Raw genomic sequence first — 17,246 nt, forward strand, 5'->3', positions numbered from 1 at the left:
GGGGAATATATACTTTTTTTTTTAACCATGCTGGATAACATGTCACAAAGCCCAAATCACCTCAAACTGGTTTGTTGAACACGAGCGAATGCACCACAATTTTTCACAAGTATTGATTTTTAATATTTTCTTTCACTACAGTAGTTTTTTTTTTTTTTTACCTCCACTGACTGAAGTTTTGGAAGCACACTACTAGTGCAACTAAATACAAATCGGAGTAAAGAGGACCTATAGTATAGTATAATAGAGGAGCAATAATATAAGCTTGAGTAATTCTCACTCAAAAAAACAAAGACAGCTCAAGTAATAAATACTTTATTTTCACATTAGAATTAAAAACGCAGTCATCTGCAGGGCACTATATCTCTTCTACAATGTACAGGTAAGTTGTGTGTGACCGACATGCATCTTCCATTAACAGCATTATGTACAGCAATGAAAAACTGCCCGAGAAGTATTGTTTAGTTCACAAAAAACAAAAACAAAACAAAAATTGTTGTGTTGTTGATCATCGGCCACCGCCATTGCCTGCTCCACCGCCAGCTCCTGCTCCCGACTGATCCTGAGCGCCAGACATCATCAAGAAGAGAACGAGAGGCACAATGTACATCCACTGGAAGAGAAGAAGAAAAGGGCAACTAAATACTGCAATATTTTTGGTTACAACATACAAATCAACTGTGATCATCTAGCATCAGTGGTTCCTGATTGGTCATCCCAGATTAGCTTCAGTTCATTTTCACAACAGAAGAGAAGAAAAGGCATAAGTGGGTGACAGGGCTATAGAGTGACGATCTCAGGGGTCAAACACCAAACACATGCTAAATATAGTCAGAATAATAATTTCGGATATACTGGTGGTTTATCCTGTAGACTCCCAATAATACATACTGGTGGATGCCAGTGGTATCCCTAAGCCTCCTAGTAGATACCCCTATGCTATGAATTTCAAAATTCTACGTCGTCTTGTTCTGAGTTATCACATTCACAAACTTGGGTGTCGATGTCGCCTGCCAACCCAGCGTAGTGACGACAATACACAATCAGCCTTTTACAGCTGACGAGTAAAAACAAATTTGATCTCTGTAATTCATGTTTTTGGCATTTTCACCTTTCCTCCCAGTCACACATGTATGAGAGAAACGCAGGTGGAATGTTAAAAATGCAAGTAGTTGAGATAGGGAAGGAAAATTACTTTAAATACCTGGGCCAACCCAAATGACAGACAGTGCACGAGAGAAATGCAGAATGGATAACAGCAAAAGTGAAAGAGAAGGTTTTAAGACCCGCTATGATGTACAGTTTGGAGACATTTACACTGACAAAAAGACAGAAGGTGGAGCTGGAAGTGTTCAGATTTTCATTGGAAGTGACAAGCACAAACAAGATTAGAAAAGAGTATAGGAGGGACAAAGTCAGAGAGGCAAGGCTGAGATGGTTTGAGCATGTGCAGAAGAGGAACACTGGATATTGAAGATAGAGGAAAAGAGGAAGATCTCAGAGGAGGCTGACGGATGTAGTCAAGGAGGAAATGCAGGGGGTTGGTGCTAAAGATCCACTGTGGCAACCCCAAAAGGGAGCACCATTGCAAGTATTTGGCATTGGACCTGAAGAGACCATGAAAAGACAGAAGGACAGAATGAGTGGACACAGAAAGGAGACGGGGTTTCATTTAGTCACGCTGACTAAAGGTTAAATACAAACTGAAGAAGGGGACAAGTAAGGAAACTGTACTTCAGTGGGACTCAGCTCTGCTCTCTGCCGCCCCCTGCTGGGGGCTGTGCTGAATTGGTGACCATGAGGAAGATTGCACCACCCAGAATCAAATACCACTGGAACACAGTACAGCATCAGGTCAACACAGATCAGTGAACACAGCAAGAAACACACAGAACAGCAAAACAAGACAGATTTAACAGGGCTCAGGCAAACTAAGACAGGATACAGGGCGGGATTCTGCCTGGAAAAAAAGCTCGAAGCTAAGAAAATCTGAAGACACACAAAACCTTACCACTGGGTTTAAGGGATTACTTTTTATGTTCTTATGCACTTTGTGGGAAAACTAATATTGGACGACTAGCAACACATGGATTCGTGAAACTGGGACCTCTAGCAAGCGACCAGCTGGCTGGAGCAGTTTTTGATATGAAAACAAATCAGACGAAAAACAAGTCTGCATACTCATATGCCCCATAAAGATAAACACTATCTGTTCCAGAATTAAGGGTTTGATTACACTGTCCATCTACATTTGACCACCAAGTCCAGTTCTTTTTACTAGTGTCTTTAACAGAGTTGCATTGCAAAGAAGAAGGAAAGGAGGAGGACTCGCATCGCTGCTTTCAGTGGAGTAAGAGAAACAAACTGAAAAGTGTACCTGTGCCTAAAAGGTACAGACAAATAACTTTTTCCCTCGTAGTTGGACACAAACTGCAGGTAGAAAAGAGCCTTTCAACAGGACAACAGGAACCATTTTGACTTTTTGGGAGATATTTTCACTTTTCTGCCATAAATACTGGCAAATGAAATAGAAGCAAAAGTGCAGTACAGCACTGATGTCTCTGGTGTATATTAAAACATACTAGACGTATTTGAAAAGATGTGATGCGTCTGAGAACAGAAAATACGAGCTTAACAGTCATTTTCATTTATTTATTACCTGTACATCTTTAGGCCCTTCTAGCCTATCAGCAGTTTTCTGTGTAATTACTTACATATTTAGCGATGAAAGATTTCTGCTCTTGTGGGTTCTTCCCTTTCTTCTCAGATTCCTGTTCCATCCGTTCAAGGAAGAAAGCCGTCTCAGGTCTGGAAGAAAGGTGACAATTAGTGTTGTGAAAGGTATAGAAAGACTTGTGCCCCCCAGGACAACTGACATAGAGCTGCTAAGCCAAGGCAAAAGCTAAACCAAAGGATGTGGAAAAAACCTGCAGGAGGCCTTGACTTATGCAGAGACAACCACAAGTAGAGATGGAAACAATTCAGATTGTAAAGAAGCTGTAAAGGAGAAAAGGACAAAATCACAGGTAAAAGCAGTGTGACTGACCCAGGTGCATTGACTGGAGCCATTATGCTGAGCGTGGTGTTGAAAATCTCAAGGTCGACCTCATCCTCGACCTCAGTGCCCCTGCAGGCCCCAGGTAACGTCACTATGGAGACACCGATGAGGTACCCGGAGACGTCAGTGTGGAGCGCGATCACATCGCTCAGATGGGACTCAACCATGGCACACTGAGGATCAGAGGAGAATGTTAAAACAATATATAACAGCTTATTGCTTAGAAATATTTACAATTTACACTAATTACACACCGTTTGAGAAGCTTTAGGTCAAAACTAGCACTGATCAAATATTTTAGAATTCCAAAGTGTGAATGCGTTTTTGTTTCTTAATTTCTATTGACAGGATCACAAAGTAACTCACGATATTATACTATCATAATACCTTTCCACTGATAGAGGGACTCTACTTCATACATTCATATATGATACATCACATAATCTGTGTATAAATGTTTACGTGTTAAAAAGAACCACGCCTTTCCTGTCTAAGAGTGAGAGCAGCGCGCCAGCCTCAGATGAATATCTGGCAATTATAAAAGAGGCTACTTCAATGGTATGCAAATAGTAGTTGGGCTACAAGAAGTCAGACCTCCAACATGTGCAATACTTTGCAAAATGTAAAAAATAGCTAAATATGGAAACAATAAACTTGTTTAATGAAAACATATAAGGCTAAGTTACTCTAATTACTGTTAAACTAAAGTTTTAAGTAGTTTTGTTATACTTAAAACACTAACCAGGTGACTTTTGTGCTTGCTGTGCCATTACTGTAGTATTATATTGCTGCTGCTGACAACTTCAAACTTGGAATTAGGTAGTCTATCATCATTGCTCATTGTACTCAAACATGAAAAATCCATTTATTTTGTTTGCACTAATAAATGCTGCCCGCTGCAATCATCAATAAAACGTCATTGTCAAATATCATTACACATATTCCTTGAAATACGGTGATATAACTTTGAGGCTACTTCGCCCACTCCTTGTGTCGGTTCATCTTATTTTATTTCAATTCTTTTCTTCCAACGGCCGACCTCCTGCTGTGAGAAATTTGTTCTTTAACACAAGTAAGTTAACTTCCATTAACTTTACTGCCTTTGATAAGGCCACCATGAAGAGTTTATCAAGTCAAATTGGTCGAGGAACTCACATTAGAATATGTATAACATATAACTGTATAAATATTCTGTTCTATCCTTTGTGTAAAAACATAACATTTCTAAACCAACTGTATTTTTTCCAGCATAGAAGAGCAAAAAAAGCAACAACTAGACTGTAAATTATTTGGGGAAAACACATCAGATTATATCATAATATCATCATTATATCATAAAAAACCTCATTCAGAGCCAAAATGTTTGCTCAAAGTTGCTCTTTCATAGCTGGAAGAAAATGTTTAATATAATTTTGTATTAACAAAAAAGTTTCTATATTTTGTGGTGAGCCGGTCTAGAGTAATTTTCATGATTCTTGAGTAAAGCAAAATTTTGCCTCACAATAATCATGTGAATTAATTTGCTTTAAACACCCATGAACATTTGCCAATAACAGCCAAAAGAACGAGGAGAAATAGGAGCTGGAATCAAGTTACAGTAATATATTTTAAGAACCTATCATTACATCCTATGATTTTACTCACTTTTCTCCAAGCCATGACCTTTTTCCTGTCTCCATCTAAAAGCTAAGTTTAACCATGCAGTGAAAACTACCCTCAAAAGCCGTCAATAAACATGTGCTCAATTTTACAGGAGGTGTTTTTTTTTTAATCTTATCTGTAATTTCTGGAGAATTTGAGGGAAATACATACAGCTCTGACGAATGCTGTGAGGTAGCCTTCCATCTGCCGCTCTGTCTGTCTGTCAGCCTGCAGGAAAACACGAGGCACTCTGATCCTGTATAGACCGTCCACTGCAGCCACTTCCTGTGGGGATAGCCACGTTAAAAACAAGTAATTTAGAAATGCATGTTCATACAGAAACATTATAAGGAGGATACATTAACAAATCCTGAACTGATACTATGGTTAATGTAGTATAAATCTAGGAAAGTTCACCTATCATTTTACTTGGCTAAACATCCAAACACATCCTACACCAGTGGAACAAGTGAGTGATGTTACCCACGTTGGTACCAAAATTTTGGGTGACTTTCAGTCACAGGTAATTCTACAGATGAGGAGGTGGTGGCTCAAGAAGAAGGTTGTCTACTTATCTGAAGACTGCTTATTTGATTTATAGCTCTTCAGGAAAAATGCTGAACCCCAAATTGCCTCGATGCATATGTGATTAAGTGACAGGTAAAAAATGTCTGAAGCTAACAGAATGCATGAGTGAGCGTGAGAATAGGTGACTGCAGTGTGCACTGCAAGTACAGACAAGTATTTGCAGTGCACAGGAAGAGTAGAAACAGCCCTTGCTATTTAAATACAGTTTTTATGTCCTGGTCATGGATGCCCCCCCCCACCGGCACCCAAAAAACAAAAACAAAAAAAAACCCCCAACTAAATATTTATTTGAAACAGGGGAAATCTCTCCATCACTGGGCCATCTTGGAAATGTGTAGATAACATCACTAAATCAATGGTTAACATGGTTCACCTTCAATTTGGTCCTGTCCTCGTCTGACAGTGGGTTCTGACTTAGTGAGACACTCGGCTCTCTTCCAGGCTTTAACAGCAGAGCTCCACGCACTTGAAACTTTGCTACATCATCTGAAAGAAAAAAAAGAAAAAATTACAAATGATAACAAGACTTCCCTGCTTGAAAAATCTGGGTAAAAAAAAGAACCAACACATTGTACCTCTACATAGTTCATAGTTAACCATAAAATGAAGGTAGAAGTCTGTCATCAAAGCAGAGTGTTTTATTATTGTTAAATGAAGGAATAAACTGTAACTGCCTGTTTTTTTTTTTATTTGATTGACATTGATTTTGCATTTTGAGAGTATAATAAATACTGAATTTGCCCATCCAGATGCTATGATTTCAAAGGGTGTTTAATTCTGCCCTGTGAAATGACTTTTAACTGTTTGTATTGTTACAGCTGACTTCATCCCAGATGCACGCATTATTGAGAATAATTTAATTTTAAACAGACAGAAATGCCAATGGATTTAGAATAGGATGTCATTAAAGCTCCTGTAGGTGTGAAGTGTAGGCGTTCATAGGTTGTTATAAACGCAAAAAGACAATTCTGAAAAAAATGTACATTTGTAGCAAATCAGGTACATTCATTAATAAATGCAAAAACATATTCTTGTTGCGTTAAGCTTAGTTAGCTTACCAACATAATCAATGTCGTATCATACAACGTTACAGTAAGAAAAGAATTATAAATGTTTCTTACCAACTTCAAATGAGTGTTCAAGAGGCACAGAAAAACCACTGAACTCAGTCTCCAAGGCATCACCAACCTGAGAATGAACATGAAATCCACTGTTAGCCTTTCAGTCGGTCATACACAGCTAATGCTAAATAGCTAACATGTACAGCATCCACTTCACTGCATTTAAATTGATGTCGTCTATGTTATAATACTTCACACTTACCCTTCTTCCGTTATTACAACATGCAAAATGTAAACATACGAAGAAAACAGTGGAAACAACAGCAACCTTAGATTGTACCACACGAGCCATTTTGACAGAAACAGACACCGGAAGAACGCCTCAAGTGGCATAACACATTAACTTCCGGCGATTTTCAAAACAAAAGCTCCTTTTCTTTTCTTTTCTTTTTCAAAAAGTAATTACGATTTCAAACAAAGGGTTAACAAACAACATAAAATTTAATCACATGCAAGTGTTTTTTCTTTTTTCTTTAAGCTGTTAGACAGCTTAATTACTTACCATCAATTAATCATTATCAAGTAATCCTACGTTGTCTGCATCATTCCTAATAATGATTGGAGACCTTGCACACTAACAGTTTGCACACACACACACACACACACACACACACACACACACACACACACACACACACACACACACACACACACACACACACACACTGTTGACAGAATGCTTGTAATAATCTGTCTGTATTTCTGGTGATGCCTTGTAATGTGTCAGCAATAATGAATTCCTCTTACCACATAAACGAGTTTTAATTTCTATTAATGCTGTAAACATTTTAAATTAGTATTGCTTTATATTTTGTCATGGAAAATTTACTTTAGAGATGAGCCAACAACCCCCAAAAACCTTTTCTATTTAAATTAAGATATTAATTTAATGTCAGAGTATACTTCTGATATTATTTAGGGTATAATTAGTATTGGAATAACAATTTTATATACGTTTAATATCTGTCACAATATGCCAAACATGCCAATTTACTCTCCTTTGCATTCTAAAACAGAAATACTGAAACAAACATGATAGAGATCTCTTGTAAGTGAGATTAACATGTACTGACACATCCAACGCCAGCAGAGGCTGCTAACAGATCATAAAACACTGCCTCGACCTTCCTCTCACCCCCATTACTTCCACAGAAGTGCCCCGAAAAGTGCAATTTTTATCAGCTGAATAATAAATATTTAAGGGGTAATTCATGTGTTACATCTTTTAGTCAGCATTTCATGCTCTACCTCAGCCAGAGTTTTATTTAGGTAAATGCCCTGCTAAGGGGTAAGTCTTTGATGAAACAAATAAAGCTCTTTAGATCCGCTCCTGCACTAATCTAAAGAGCTAGACCAGGGTTTTACATCAAGTCATAACTGGCAGCAGTTCACATCTGGCAGTGGAATGTGTCTCAAGTGACCTCTTATCATCAGATTTCTTTTCCCTGCTAGACTTTTTTTTTTTTTAATCTTTGCAAAACTGTGACTACTGCAATTAGAACTCACCAAAAAAACTGGAAATGAGGATTGCAGTGGCTATTTGAAGCCTTAAGTCTGGCTCCAGTACCTTCTCAATATTATTAAAGTTGGTAGTATGTACTTTGTCCAGTGCCAGGGAAGCTTATGGATTAAGTGTAGCCCTCTGATGTAGGGGTTTGAATGCCTGACAATTCAGTTACAGTGTTTCTGTTTAGGGGTGCTTCTCTCATTTCAAATTATTTCTCTTGTGCTCCTGCTAAATTAAAAGAAACCAAATACAGAGAGGGGGCTACATTAATACTTAAAATATGCATATATTGATTTTCTTTTTTTCGGTGGAGGAATGCACACTTCTTTCCCCAGAATGAAGTATTCAATCCTAGGGTTTTCTTGGTGGTGTTTGGACATCTACATTTAGAGCTGCTTGCGTATGATAAGATTTACAAGTATTTTAATCATTTTTTTAGATTTAATTTTGAATGGGACTTTTATGAAGGGTTCAGCTTTCTGTCAGTGCTCTATAAACTCAGAGGTCCTGCCTCAGTTTGTTAGCACATAGCAGCGTTCCTTCAGCTCAATAGGCTCAGTGAGTAAAGGCTGCAAAATGTGGCACCTCCAAGTCAGAATTTATGGATTGTTGCTGCTCTTTTCTGTGCCTGTGAGCACTGGATCCTGGCTCCAGCTGCTAATTTAACTAGGCTTGAAGGTGCTGGAAAGCTGTTGGACAATCCAAGGGTCAGGTACAAGAAGCACTGTAGCTGTGACTTGACTGATTAGAGGTACCCGCCAAATATAAAAGTATCAAACCAGAGAGAAGAGAAAACAGCTGCATGTTTCTGCCAAATGTGATTGATGCGATTTATTTCTCAATGCTTATTCTTGGCTGAAGAGTTCTGCTGACATGCAATAAACCCTCTGTGGATACAAGTGAAAGGCATCAATCATTTTAAACTTCACATTTCAGCATCAAAGTGCTGAAAAGGAGCTTTGAATTCATCGTTAATCCATTAAAGTTTGGAATATCAAGAAGTCAAGGTTATTTTTGGACATCCAACTTATCTTAACTTATTTATTTATTCATATAACTGTTTGAAACAGAACTCTTTTTTTTGTTTAAAAAAAGCATATTCCTTTATTATTCCAGACATTTATAAGAGTTACAATTAAGCTGAAACGAGGAAATAATGCGCAAAAATGGCTAAATAATTACTACATTTACAAAATTGATATTTTCCTATTGTCCCAAAACGGTTGTGTGCATCTCCTTAAAGGTTCGCTCGCAACCTGCTTTAATTTACACACAAATTCCTTCCACATCTTATCTGCCAACATTAATATATTAACATATTGTATGAACTGTATTTATGATGTATTCAAACCGGTTATTTGATCATAAATTATAGATGTGCACATACTGCTTTTACATTTCTGTTGATGGAAACGGTCTGTCTCTCTGGGCTTCGTCTTCAGCTTAAAGGAGGCAGAGCTCAGTATGGAACATATGGTGACTGTGGCATGTGATTCCCCCCCGGCTTTGCCTTTGAAACCATGCAGCCCTATACAGTATCCCCCCCCCCGCCAGTAGGAGAGCCCATTACTCTCTGTCACAGCCCTAAACAACGGTGTCACCTTACTATTCTTAGTCAAATATGAAAGCATGTATATTTATGTGAAATGACAACAGGACTTTCACTTTGAAGGAAGACACTGTCACGTCCTGTCTGCCTCCGGGCTGTTAAAAATGGAGCAGGGTGACAAATGAGAGAGAAAGCGAACAAGATGTGAGAAAAAAGAAAAAAACATCCGAAGTTGTAAATATGTTACCACAGTTTCACTAAAGAAAACATTTTCTCCCAAGCCTCAGCAGTGTAGTCTTTGTGAATAATTTTTTCATACTGCAGTGTTTACAACTCATCAGACAAATCAGATAATTATAGAAATTAAAATTGAATTGTTTTCAGTTTTTTACCGCCGCGCTAAGAATCCCTCTTTCCTCCGTTTACTGAGCGCGGCTGCGCTAGACAATTTTTTACAGGCTGTCATGCTGATCCTACATCGGGGTGGTGCAGCGCAGGTATGACTTCCATGTAGAGTTACACCACGAGGATCATGTGAGATTTTCCTTTATGCTGGTTCTGCCTGAGGCTCTTTGTTCTAAGAGGAAGTTTTTCGTTCCCACTGTTGCCAAGTGTTTCTCATAGAGAGTCAACTGATTGTTGGGGTTTTCATTCTAATATTCTAGGGTAAAGAACTGAATTTTATGCAACCATCCATCCATCCCATGGCTACATAGCAAATTAAACATATTACAGCAATCTACAGCAGTTTAAAACTTATGAACACTGCTCTATCTACACTGAAAAAAGGCCATGTTGGATTTACTTAATTCAATAGTGGACATTGGTTGCACACAAATGTTTTGCTTTGGCAGAAACTTAAACAACTGAGTTAAATCAACACAACTTTTTCATATTCAATAAACCTGTACATTTTGTGTTCATAAAACATGATTGAAACATGTTTAGATGAAGTAAGTTGAGCTCTTGGAATGTTTGAATCCTTCACAATTTTGTCATTTTATTTCAACACTATTCAATAACTTTTACCCCAATACTACTTGGTCACTTAAATACTACATGTTGTCTTCATATTACATAATGTTCAACAAAGTCTAGAGTCTGGTTAACATAAAAATTGAATGGATCAACGACTACCATCCTCCTATTTTTATCCTGGTTGCAGGGGGGCTGGGGCATAACCCTGAAGTGATAGGTTATGAGGCAGACCCTGGACAGCTCACCAGTCTATCACATAGAGACAAACAACCATTTGCACATTCTCGGGTAATTTAGAATCACCAATTAACCTAACTCTAATAACTGCATGACTTTTAACTGTGGGAGGAAACCAGAATACCCAGAAAGAAACCACTACAAACTAGCCAGATTGTGGATTTGAACCCAGGACCTTCTTACTGCAAAGCAACAGCACTAACCACCATGCCACCAATCCAGGAAATCCAGGAACGCTATGATTTCAAGGCTTGATGCAGAATTTATTTATTTTGTCCTTGACAGGTTAAACCACAATAAATAGCAATAGCATACACATGGTGTGTGTGTAGTTGTCTGCCTCTTATATCCCCAGTGATTTTGACATCTCCTGCGATCTTGTGAATTTCACGAGTTCAGCAACTAACCACTCTTACTAGATTGTATCATGTCATCTCAACAAGAACAAATTAAGTTGTTGAATTTTGTACAGATCCTCATTTAATTACATTCATAGAAACATGAAATTATTGTGTTCAAATTACAAGTTAGACTTTTTTAATGTAACAACCACCCAATTTACTTTTTTCGGTATACCAAAAAAAGTAGAGGCGGCTGCTCGACTCGACTGAGATGGATGCCTTCCTCAAACCACGATCCAAAGCGCGCAAGACTGAAATCCCGTGCAGTGTCGCGGGATTTAACATTGCTATATTATTGACTTACTTCACTCGAACATGATATGAACAATTTAATCTAGCCTCTCTGCATTTCATGTAGTTTCTACACTATATCCAAGAGCTGGCCAATCCATTTTTTTCAGTGTACCTTAAGTGTGAACGTATTAGAAAACAGCTTACACATCCCATATAAAGCAACATCATCAGTGGCATGTGCAGACATGTTTCTGTCCACTGGATGTGTGTAGGTTCAGTTTCCACTCTTTTTTGCATGGTTGCTAGCTGTCTAGGTTTGGTTTCTGGCAGTGTGTGCTGCACACATACTATTACCTGAAAGCAGGTACCTGCTGTGGCCAAAAGCACGCTGGTGTAATGCAGTGGACCCAAGCAGTATATTTTTCTGGTATAACTCTACAAAGATTGCAAAGTTGTGAGGTAGTTTTCTATGAGCACATTATAAGTATGTCCATCCCCACTGCAGAAATCTGATCTATTGTAAAATACATTTTGATGGGACACGGCATCAGAGTAAACAGGTTGATGATACTTAGTAGAAACTTTCTCAGGTTTCCATGGACCTGACTCAAATCAGGCCTAGGCCTAGCTGTTTACTAAAATATTGAAAAACGGTGTCTCAGATTTTGCATCACTGTTGCACAGCCTGTTCAAAACGTGCTCGCTTGGAGCCCAGCGGCAGGTCGAGGGTATTCCTTCTAAGCGAGCCTAGTCAATCTAAGCTTTTCAGATTTTTGCTTTCAGAGGTTTATTTATAAACTGCGTTATCTGTACAGGTGAAATAACTAGCTTGTTTTCAAATACTGCTGTTTTGTCAAAGCCACTGGCATCTGACAGTTATGCATAAGGTTTTCCTTTGGTGTATGTGCTGTCACTCACTGCTATGGATGCTTATAAAGTACATGCTTATGGCGTCACACTGTGCACCCTTAAAGGGGACTCATTAATAACTCCACATTTTTGTACTTGATTGAGTTACAGTTCAGAATAATCCTTATTTATATTATATTAGGCTTTGATGCAAACCCTTGGTTCACTAATTTACTGAAAGGAGTCATTGTAGCTTCTTTTAAGATCATCCTGCTTTTTCTTCTAATTGGTTCCACCTCTTAAAAATAGCAGTTGGGTGGTGCTTCTTGTGCCCATAGACAGAGCACTGTACCTGAGATGACATACTATAAATCTTATTGGCACTATACAGATTCAAGAGAAGAAAAAGTCTACTAGAAACTGAAGATTTAGAGTAGTGACCCTGAACCTGTGGCTCACCGGAAGTACTTGTACATACACCTTATTATTTCAAAGTTTGCCTCTGTCTAATAAAAATCAAGGAAACGTGTCATAGGTCTGCATAATAAGCATAACATTTAAAATATGTAGGACTATTGTTGGGAAGATGGTGTTTTAGCTCATATCAGGATATCCTCCTGTAGTCTTTGTGATGGGTGCAAAATAGAGCCAGAACTGCCAACACAGTGATAAACCCTTAACACAAATATTTTCCAAAGCATATTAGTAATTTTAAGTAGTGGAGCCACTGAATTTATTTGGTTGCTAGAAACTTCAGTGCTATTGATTAGCGAAATTTGTATGTAGGCCTCCTATTTCCCAGTTGGTAAGGAAAATAAGTTGCTTAGCGACCATTACTATGCAATTAACACTGCATTGGCTCCACCTCTGAAAATGTTTCGTATGATGTGGTGGATGGCAAATTTTATGCTTTTTTATCTTCATCTGAGCAATCTCTGCGCCTGTCGCCCAGACTATAAACAACCACATGTTCAGTTTTTCAGTTCAGTTTTATTTATATAGCACCAATTCATCACAACAGTTGCATCAAGGTGCTTCATAAGGTAAAGACCCTACAATATTAAAAAGAAAACTTGTTGTGGCTGTTGACTCAACCTATGCGGACACTACATGCATCTGACAGAATGACAGTATTTGACACACCAGGATGAGACATTTAGAGACTCCTTTGTTTATTGGTGAGATATACTCATCTGACCATTTTCTGTCTTTTTACTGCCATTTTCCATAAAATACTCTCATATCACCCAGAATTTAGTTTCTCAAACACAATAAAATATATTTACTTAACAGATTCTTTTTTAAATTATTGCTAAACGACATCCATTAAAAGCTTTAACCTCTATATAGTGCTATGACGCTGTCTTGGGAAAGCTGCTGTGAGAATGGAGGGGACCTGCTTCAGCTGGCATTAAGTGTTTTTCAGTGAGGCTTAACTAGTGCAAGCGTTAAATAACTCTGGTGTCATCCTCTGCAGGGAATCAGTGGAACATTTAGGACACCTATAGTAAGTCTTCTATAGCCACTTTGAATCCACAATATATGAATAATTTCAGCTCATTCAGAGAGTTTAGTCACATTATAAATTGCAACTGATGACCTGTGAATGCGTAAAATAGATTTATTGAAGATAATTCAGCTTTAAAGTAAAGTAATGTAAAGTTATGATATACAGTAAGTCTAACAGACTCAAGGACCTTTTATGTCCTATTCAAACAGCTCTCCATAATCTTCCTCTGGGGTATTTTGTTCTCCTTGAACATATGAATCTTAAGTTGCACTTACCTTAAATAGCTGTTCTTCAATCTCTGCCTCTCTTTCTGGCTTAAGTTCTCTCTCCAAAATTTAAGTCTCAAAGAATACGTATTATTATGCAAGGTTAGGGCTGCCTGAGTAATTTCGAAAGCAAAAAAAATGAGCGCCGAAACCAAAGGAAAAAAGAGAACTGCATATGGATGAAGAAATGGAAAGTGAAAGGCTTATTAAATGCATAATTTAACACTGATGTTTGTAATTTGGTCTACAGTAAGAGCTTACTGTCCTTTTTCTGTCATTTAAATCCTTTCTTTTTTTGGTAAATATATTGATTACGTCATATGTCACACATGTGAAGAACAAATCCTAGTGTGAGCATACATAGTTCAGGAACTCATAAGGTGACCTCTCTCTACTCTGACCTTGCTCCGTAAATCCCTGCATGAAGCTTTCCTCTCTCACAAAGTACAGCTAGTTGACAGCTATGCCTACAAAAGAACAAATGGGATTGTCATTGCCTATAGGAACGCACGGCTGCCGCTGTTTTGCTCTCATTTTTGATTTCCTTCCCCCTCTCCCTTTCTTGTCAGCTGGGGACAGTGAAAAAATCACTGGGTGGAAGAGGGGGAGAAGAACCTTAGGGTAGGCTTTTCAGAAGAGCAACACCCTCCGCAGGGTTATTGATATATAGTTTAGACCCCTTTTCATGACACAGAAAAATACTGGAACACCTCTTACAATAATTTTTCAACACAACCTACATGTTAATGGAACAACACAGCCCATTAGGAGTAGAAAGAATTGCCAAATACTCCTTATTTTGTAGCTAAGCAATGCTAAATGGGTATTCACTACAGCACAACATATATTTGTGGTAAACATACATTATATAACAAGTTAATTCTACATGATCAGTCTGTTGTGCTACAGAATAAAGTGAGGCAAGTGCTGGCTAGTGAAAAAGATTAGAGTCACAGAAGCCTTAATTTCAAGACCGTTAGCGAAAGCAAGGCTGATACTTGCATTTGCAGTGATTTTTACATGGTGACATAGTTCTCCCACAACCCTTCCATGTGCATACACGGAGAGCTGGAGGCAGGCAGAGCTGCAAGAAGACAGAAAAGAGCAGGCATCACTGAGAGACATGACACTGATTAAGTCTGATACGGGAGGAAGTGAGGACCTACGGGTTGCAAAGGAGGTTGCAGATGTGCAGCAACTGTCAGCGAGCTAAAACTTCTTAAAAAGCTCAGTTCAGTTCAGTTCAGTTCTTTTTTATTTCAAACATATACATTCACCAACGTTTCATAAAATCATTCCATACAGTTGTTTGAAAAGGAGTAGGCAGAAGTATTTATTTAGCCCTACCCCCTCAGGTTTACATCCTCATCATCTAAATTTGAACAACAAAAACGTATACAATGGCTTCAACTTAGAACATAACATCTCAAAAAAAAATATTTTCACATGTTCAACTAAAACTATATTTAGATTTGCTAATTTGCAGAAGAAAATAAACATGAGTTTGACTGCTGTCTTGGGTTAATTGCATTTTCTTCATTCTTATACTTATTTAATATTTCTTTTTTGAGTTTTATTTTAAACTGGTTTATATCACTACTGACCTTTATTTCTTCTTTTAACTCATTCCAGATTTTAACTCCCGCTATTGAAATAGACATCCTTTTAAATGTTGTTCTTACTCTTTGTAATTTTAAATTCCACTTCCCTCTAAAATTATACCTCCCTTCTCTTTCTAAGAACCATTTACTTATTTCGATTGGGAGCATCCCTTTCCTTACCTTATATATTATTTGCACTGTTTTAAACTTCACCAGATCCTGGAATTTTATAGCTTGCGTCCTAATAAAGAGTGCGTTTGTGTGAGCCCTATACCCCTCCTGATTTATTAGTCTAATGGCCCTTTTCTGCATTATGATTATAGTCTGAATATTACTTTTATATGTATTTCCCCAAACCTCTACACAATAACTCATGTATGGTAATAGCAAAGCACAATATAACGTATACAATGTTTTCCTATCCAGAAATTGTTTTACTTTCCCCAAGACAGCAATGCCCCGTGCTAACTTTCCCCTCACATAAGCATGCCCTATTTGTCAATTGGAAGTGTAGAGGGGTTTCCTTTGAGCCATCAGCTGATGTGGCCAGGGACTGAGATTGTCTGATCTGCTGGCACTGCAGCTGAGCTTGACTTTGTGGCCTTCCCAAGCTAAAGCTATGCTTAATTATAGATTTAGGGCATGGAAAAAAGGAAAAGACTCACTCTTCATTTTTTAAACATCCTAACCCTTATCAAAGTGGCAAAACATATTATCCTCCCCTCTAATAACACAAAACATCTGTGGAGTTTTACCACTGCGGCATCCCTCAGTCAAATTGTCAGTCAGAGCTCATTAGCATCAGTAAGTTTATTAATGTTCTGCCTACAGGGCCTAATGAGTTAATCAGCTGGCAGGTTTTCCCATGGGTTGGAATTCTTTATGGCTCTGAACCACTTTTACCCCTCATGGTGTCTCAGTGCCTCCTCAGGGCTCTGCAGCTACCACTAAGGTTTCAAGTGACAACATCTCTGTCACTCTCTTCCTCCTTCCTTGTTCTGCTTGTTAAGGGGGGGGCATGGCATTGGTACAAAGTAAAAGTGTTGGGTGGGCATGAGGGGGATAAGGCGGTGGTAGTGGTGGTATGGGTGGGGGTGGCGTAGGTCATAAAAAGGGATGGAAGAGTTGGAAATGCAGGCAGAGCCACTGCCAAGCAGGGACGAAGACGCTTTCAGAGGAATCGCTGTAAACAGACACAGTCATGCCTGAGCCCCAGAACCCAGGTAAGCTGGTTCATCCTGTGAGATTAGAACAGAAAAAAACAGATGTGGAAGCTAGTGATTCTGTGCAAGGTGCAGATGTGTGGGAGGAGAAAAATCAAGGCACTTCTAACTAATTTTAACCCTTAGTGTTTATTCTTGATAAAATTATCTTTTCAATCACAATAAATCAGGAGTTTTATAAAGTCGTTGGTAATGAATGACCTAATATAGACTACAATTTATTAGTGGGCATGCAAATTAAAGCTGTTTAATAATCTGTGGCATGAGTGTTAGGTTTATAGGTGCATGCCTTTTATTTGGTATCACTGTGCTGCTTTCTCTTTCTCAAACAACTGTTCTGAGGTATAGTGCGAAACTGCAACTGAGTTCAATGAAAGCTAAACAAGAAGTTTTAATAAATAAAGCATTACATTAACAAATATTTAAAAATACTTTCAGAGTTAAATGCACTTAGGTTTTTTTTTGGCCTAAATGTTGGTAATC

At 38.2% G+C, this 17,246-nt stretch overlaps 1 protein-coding gene across 2 annotated transcripts; it reads right to left on the reverse strand.

The window, feature by feature from the left end:
- Window positions 1-299: 299 nt before the first annotated feature.
- On the reverse strand, window positions 300-6,747 carry emc10 (ER membrane protein complex subunit 10). 2 transcript variants are annotated; one of them, XM_084925210.1, is made up of 8 exons: window positions 6,611-6,747; window positions 6,409-6,475; window positions 5,661-5,773; window positions 4,871-4,984; window positions 3,047-3,231; window positions 2,715-2,808; window positions 1,735-1,832; window positions 501-613 (listed from the first exon to the last, which is right to left on the reverse strand). In XM_084925210.1, exons 1-7 carry the CDS (start codon window positions 6,698-6,700, stop codon window positions 1,746-1,748), a joined length of 750 nt encoding a protein of 249 aa, XP_084781336.1. In that variant the 5' UTR covers window positions 6,701-6,747; the 3' UTR covers window positions 501-613; window positions 1,735-1,745. The 2 variants fall into 2 exon arrangements, with proteins under 2 accessions (XP_084781335.1, XP_084781336.1); XM_084925209.1 differs by lacking the exon at window positions 1,735-1,832 and having other exon boundaries at window positions 300-613; window positions 6,611-6,746.
- Window positions 6,748-17,246: the final 10,499 nt, after the last annotated feature.

The sequence above is a fragment of the Perissodus microlepis genome, chromosome 4 (genome assembly GCF_051167445.1).
Source record: "Perissodus microlepis isolate ML-2025 ecotype Zambia chromosome 4, ASM5116744v1, whole genome shotgun sequence".
NCBI lineage: Eukaryota > Metazoa > Chordata > Actinopteri > Cichliformes > Cichlidae > Perissodus > Perissodus microlepis.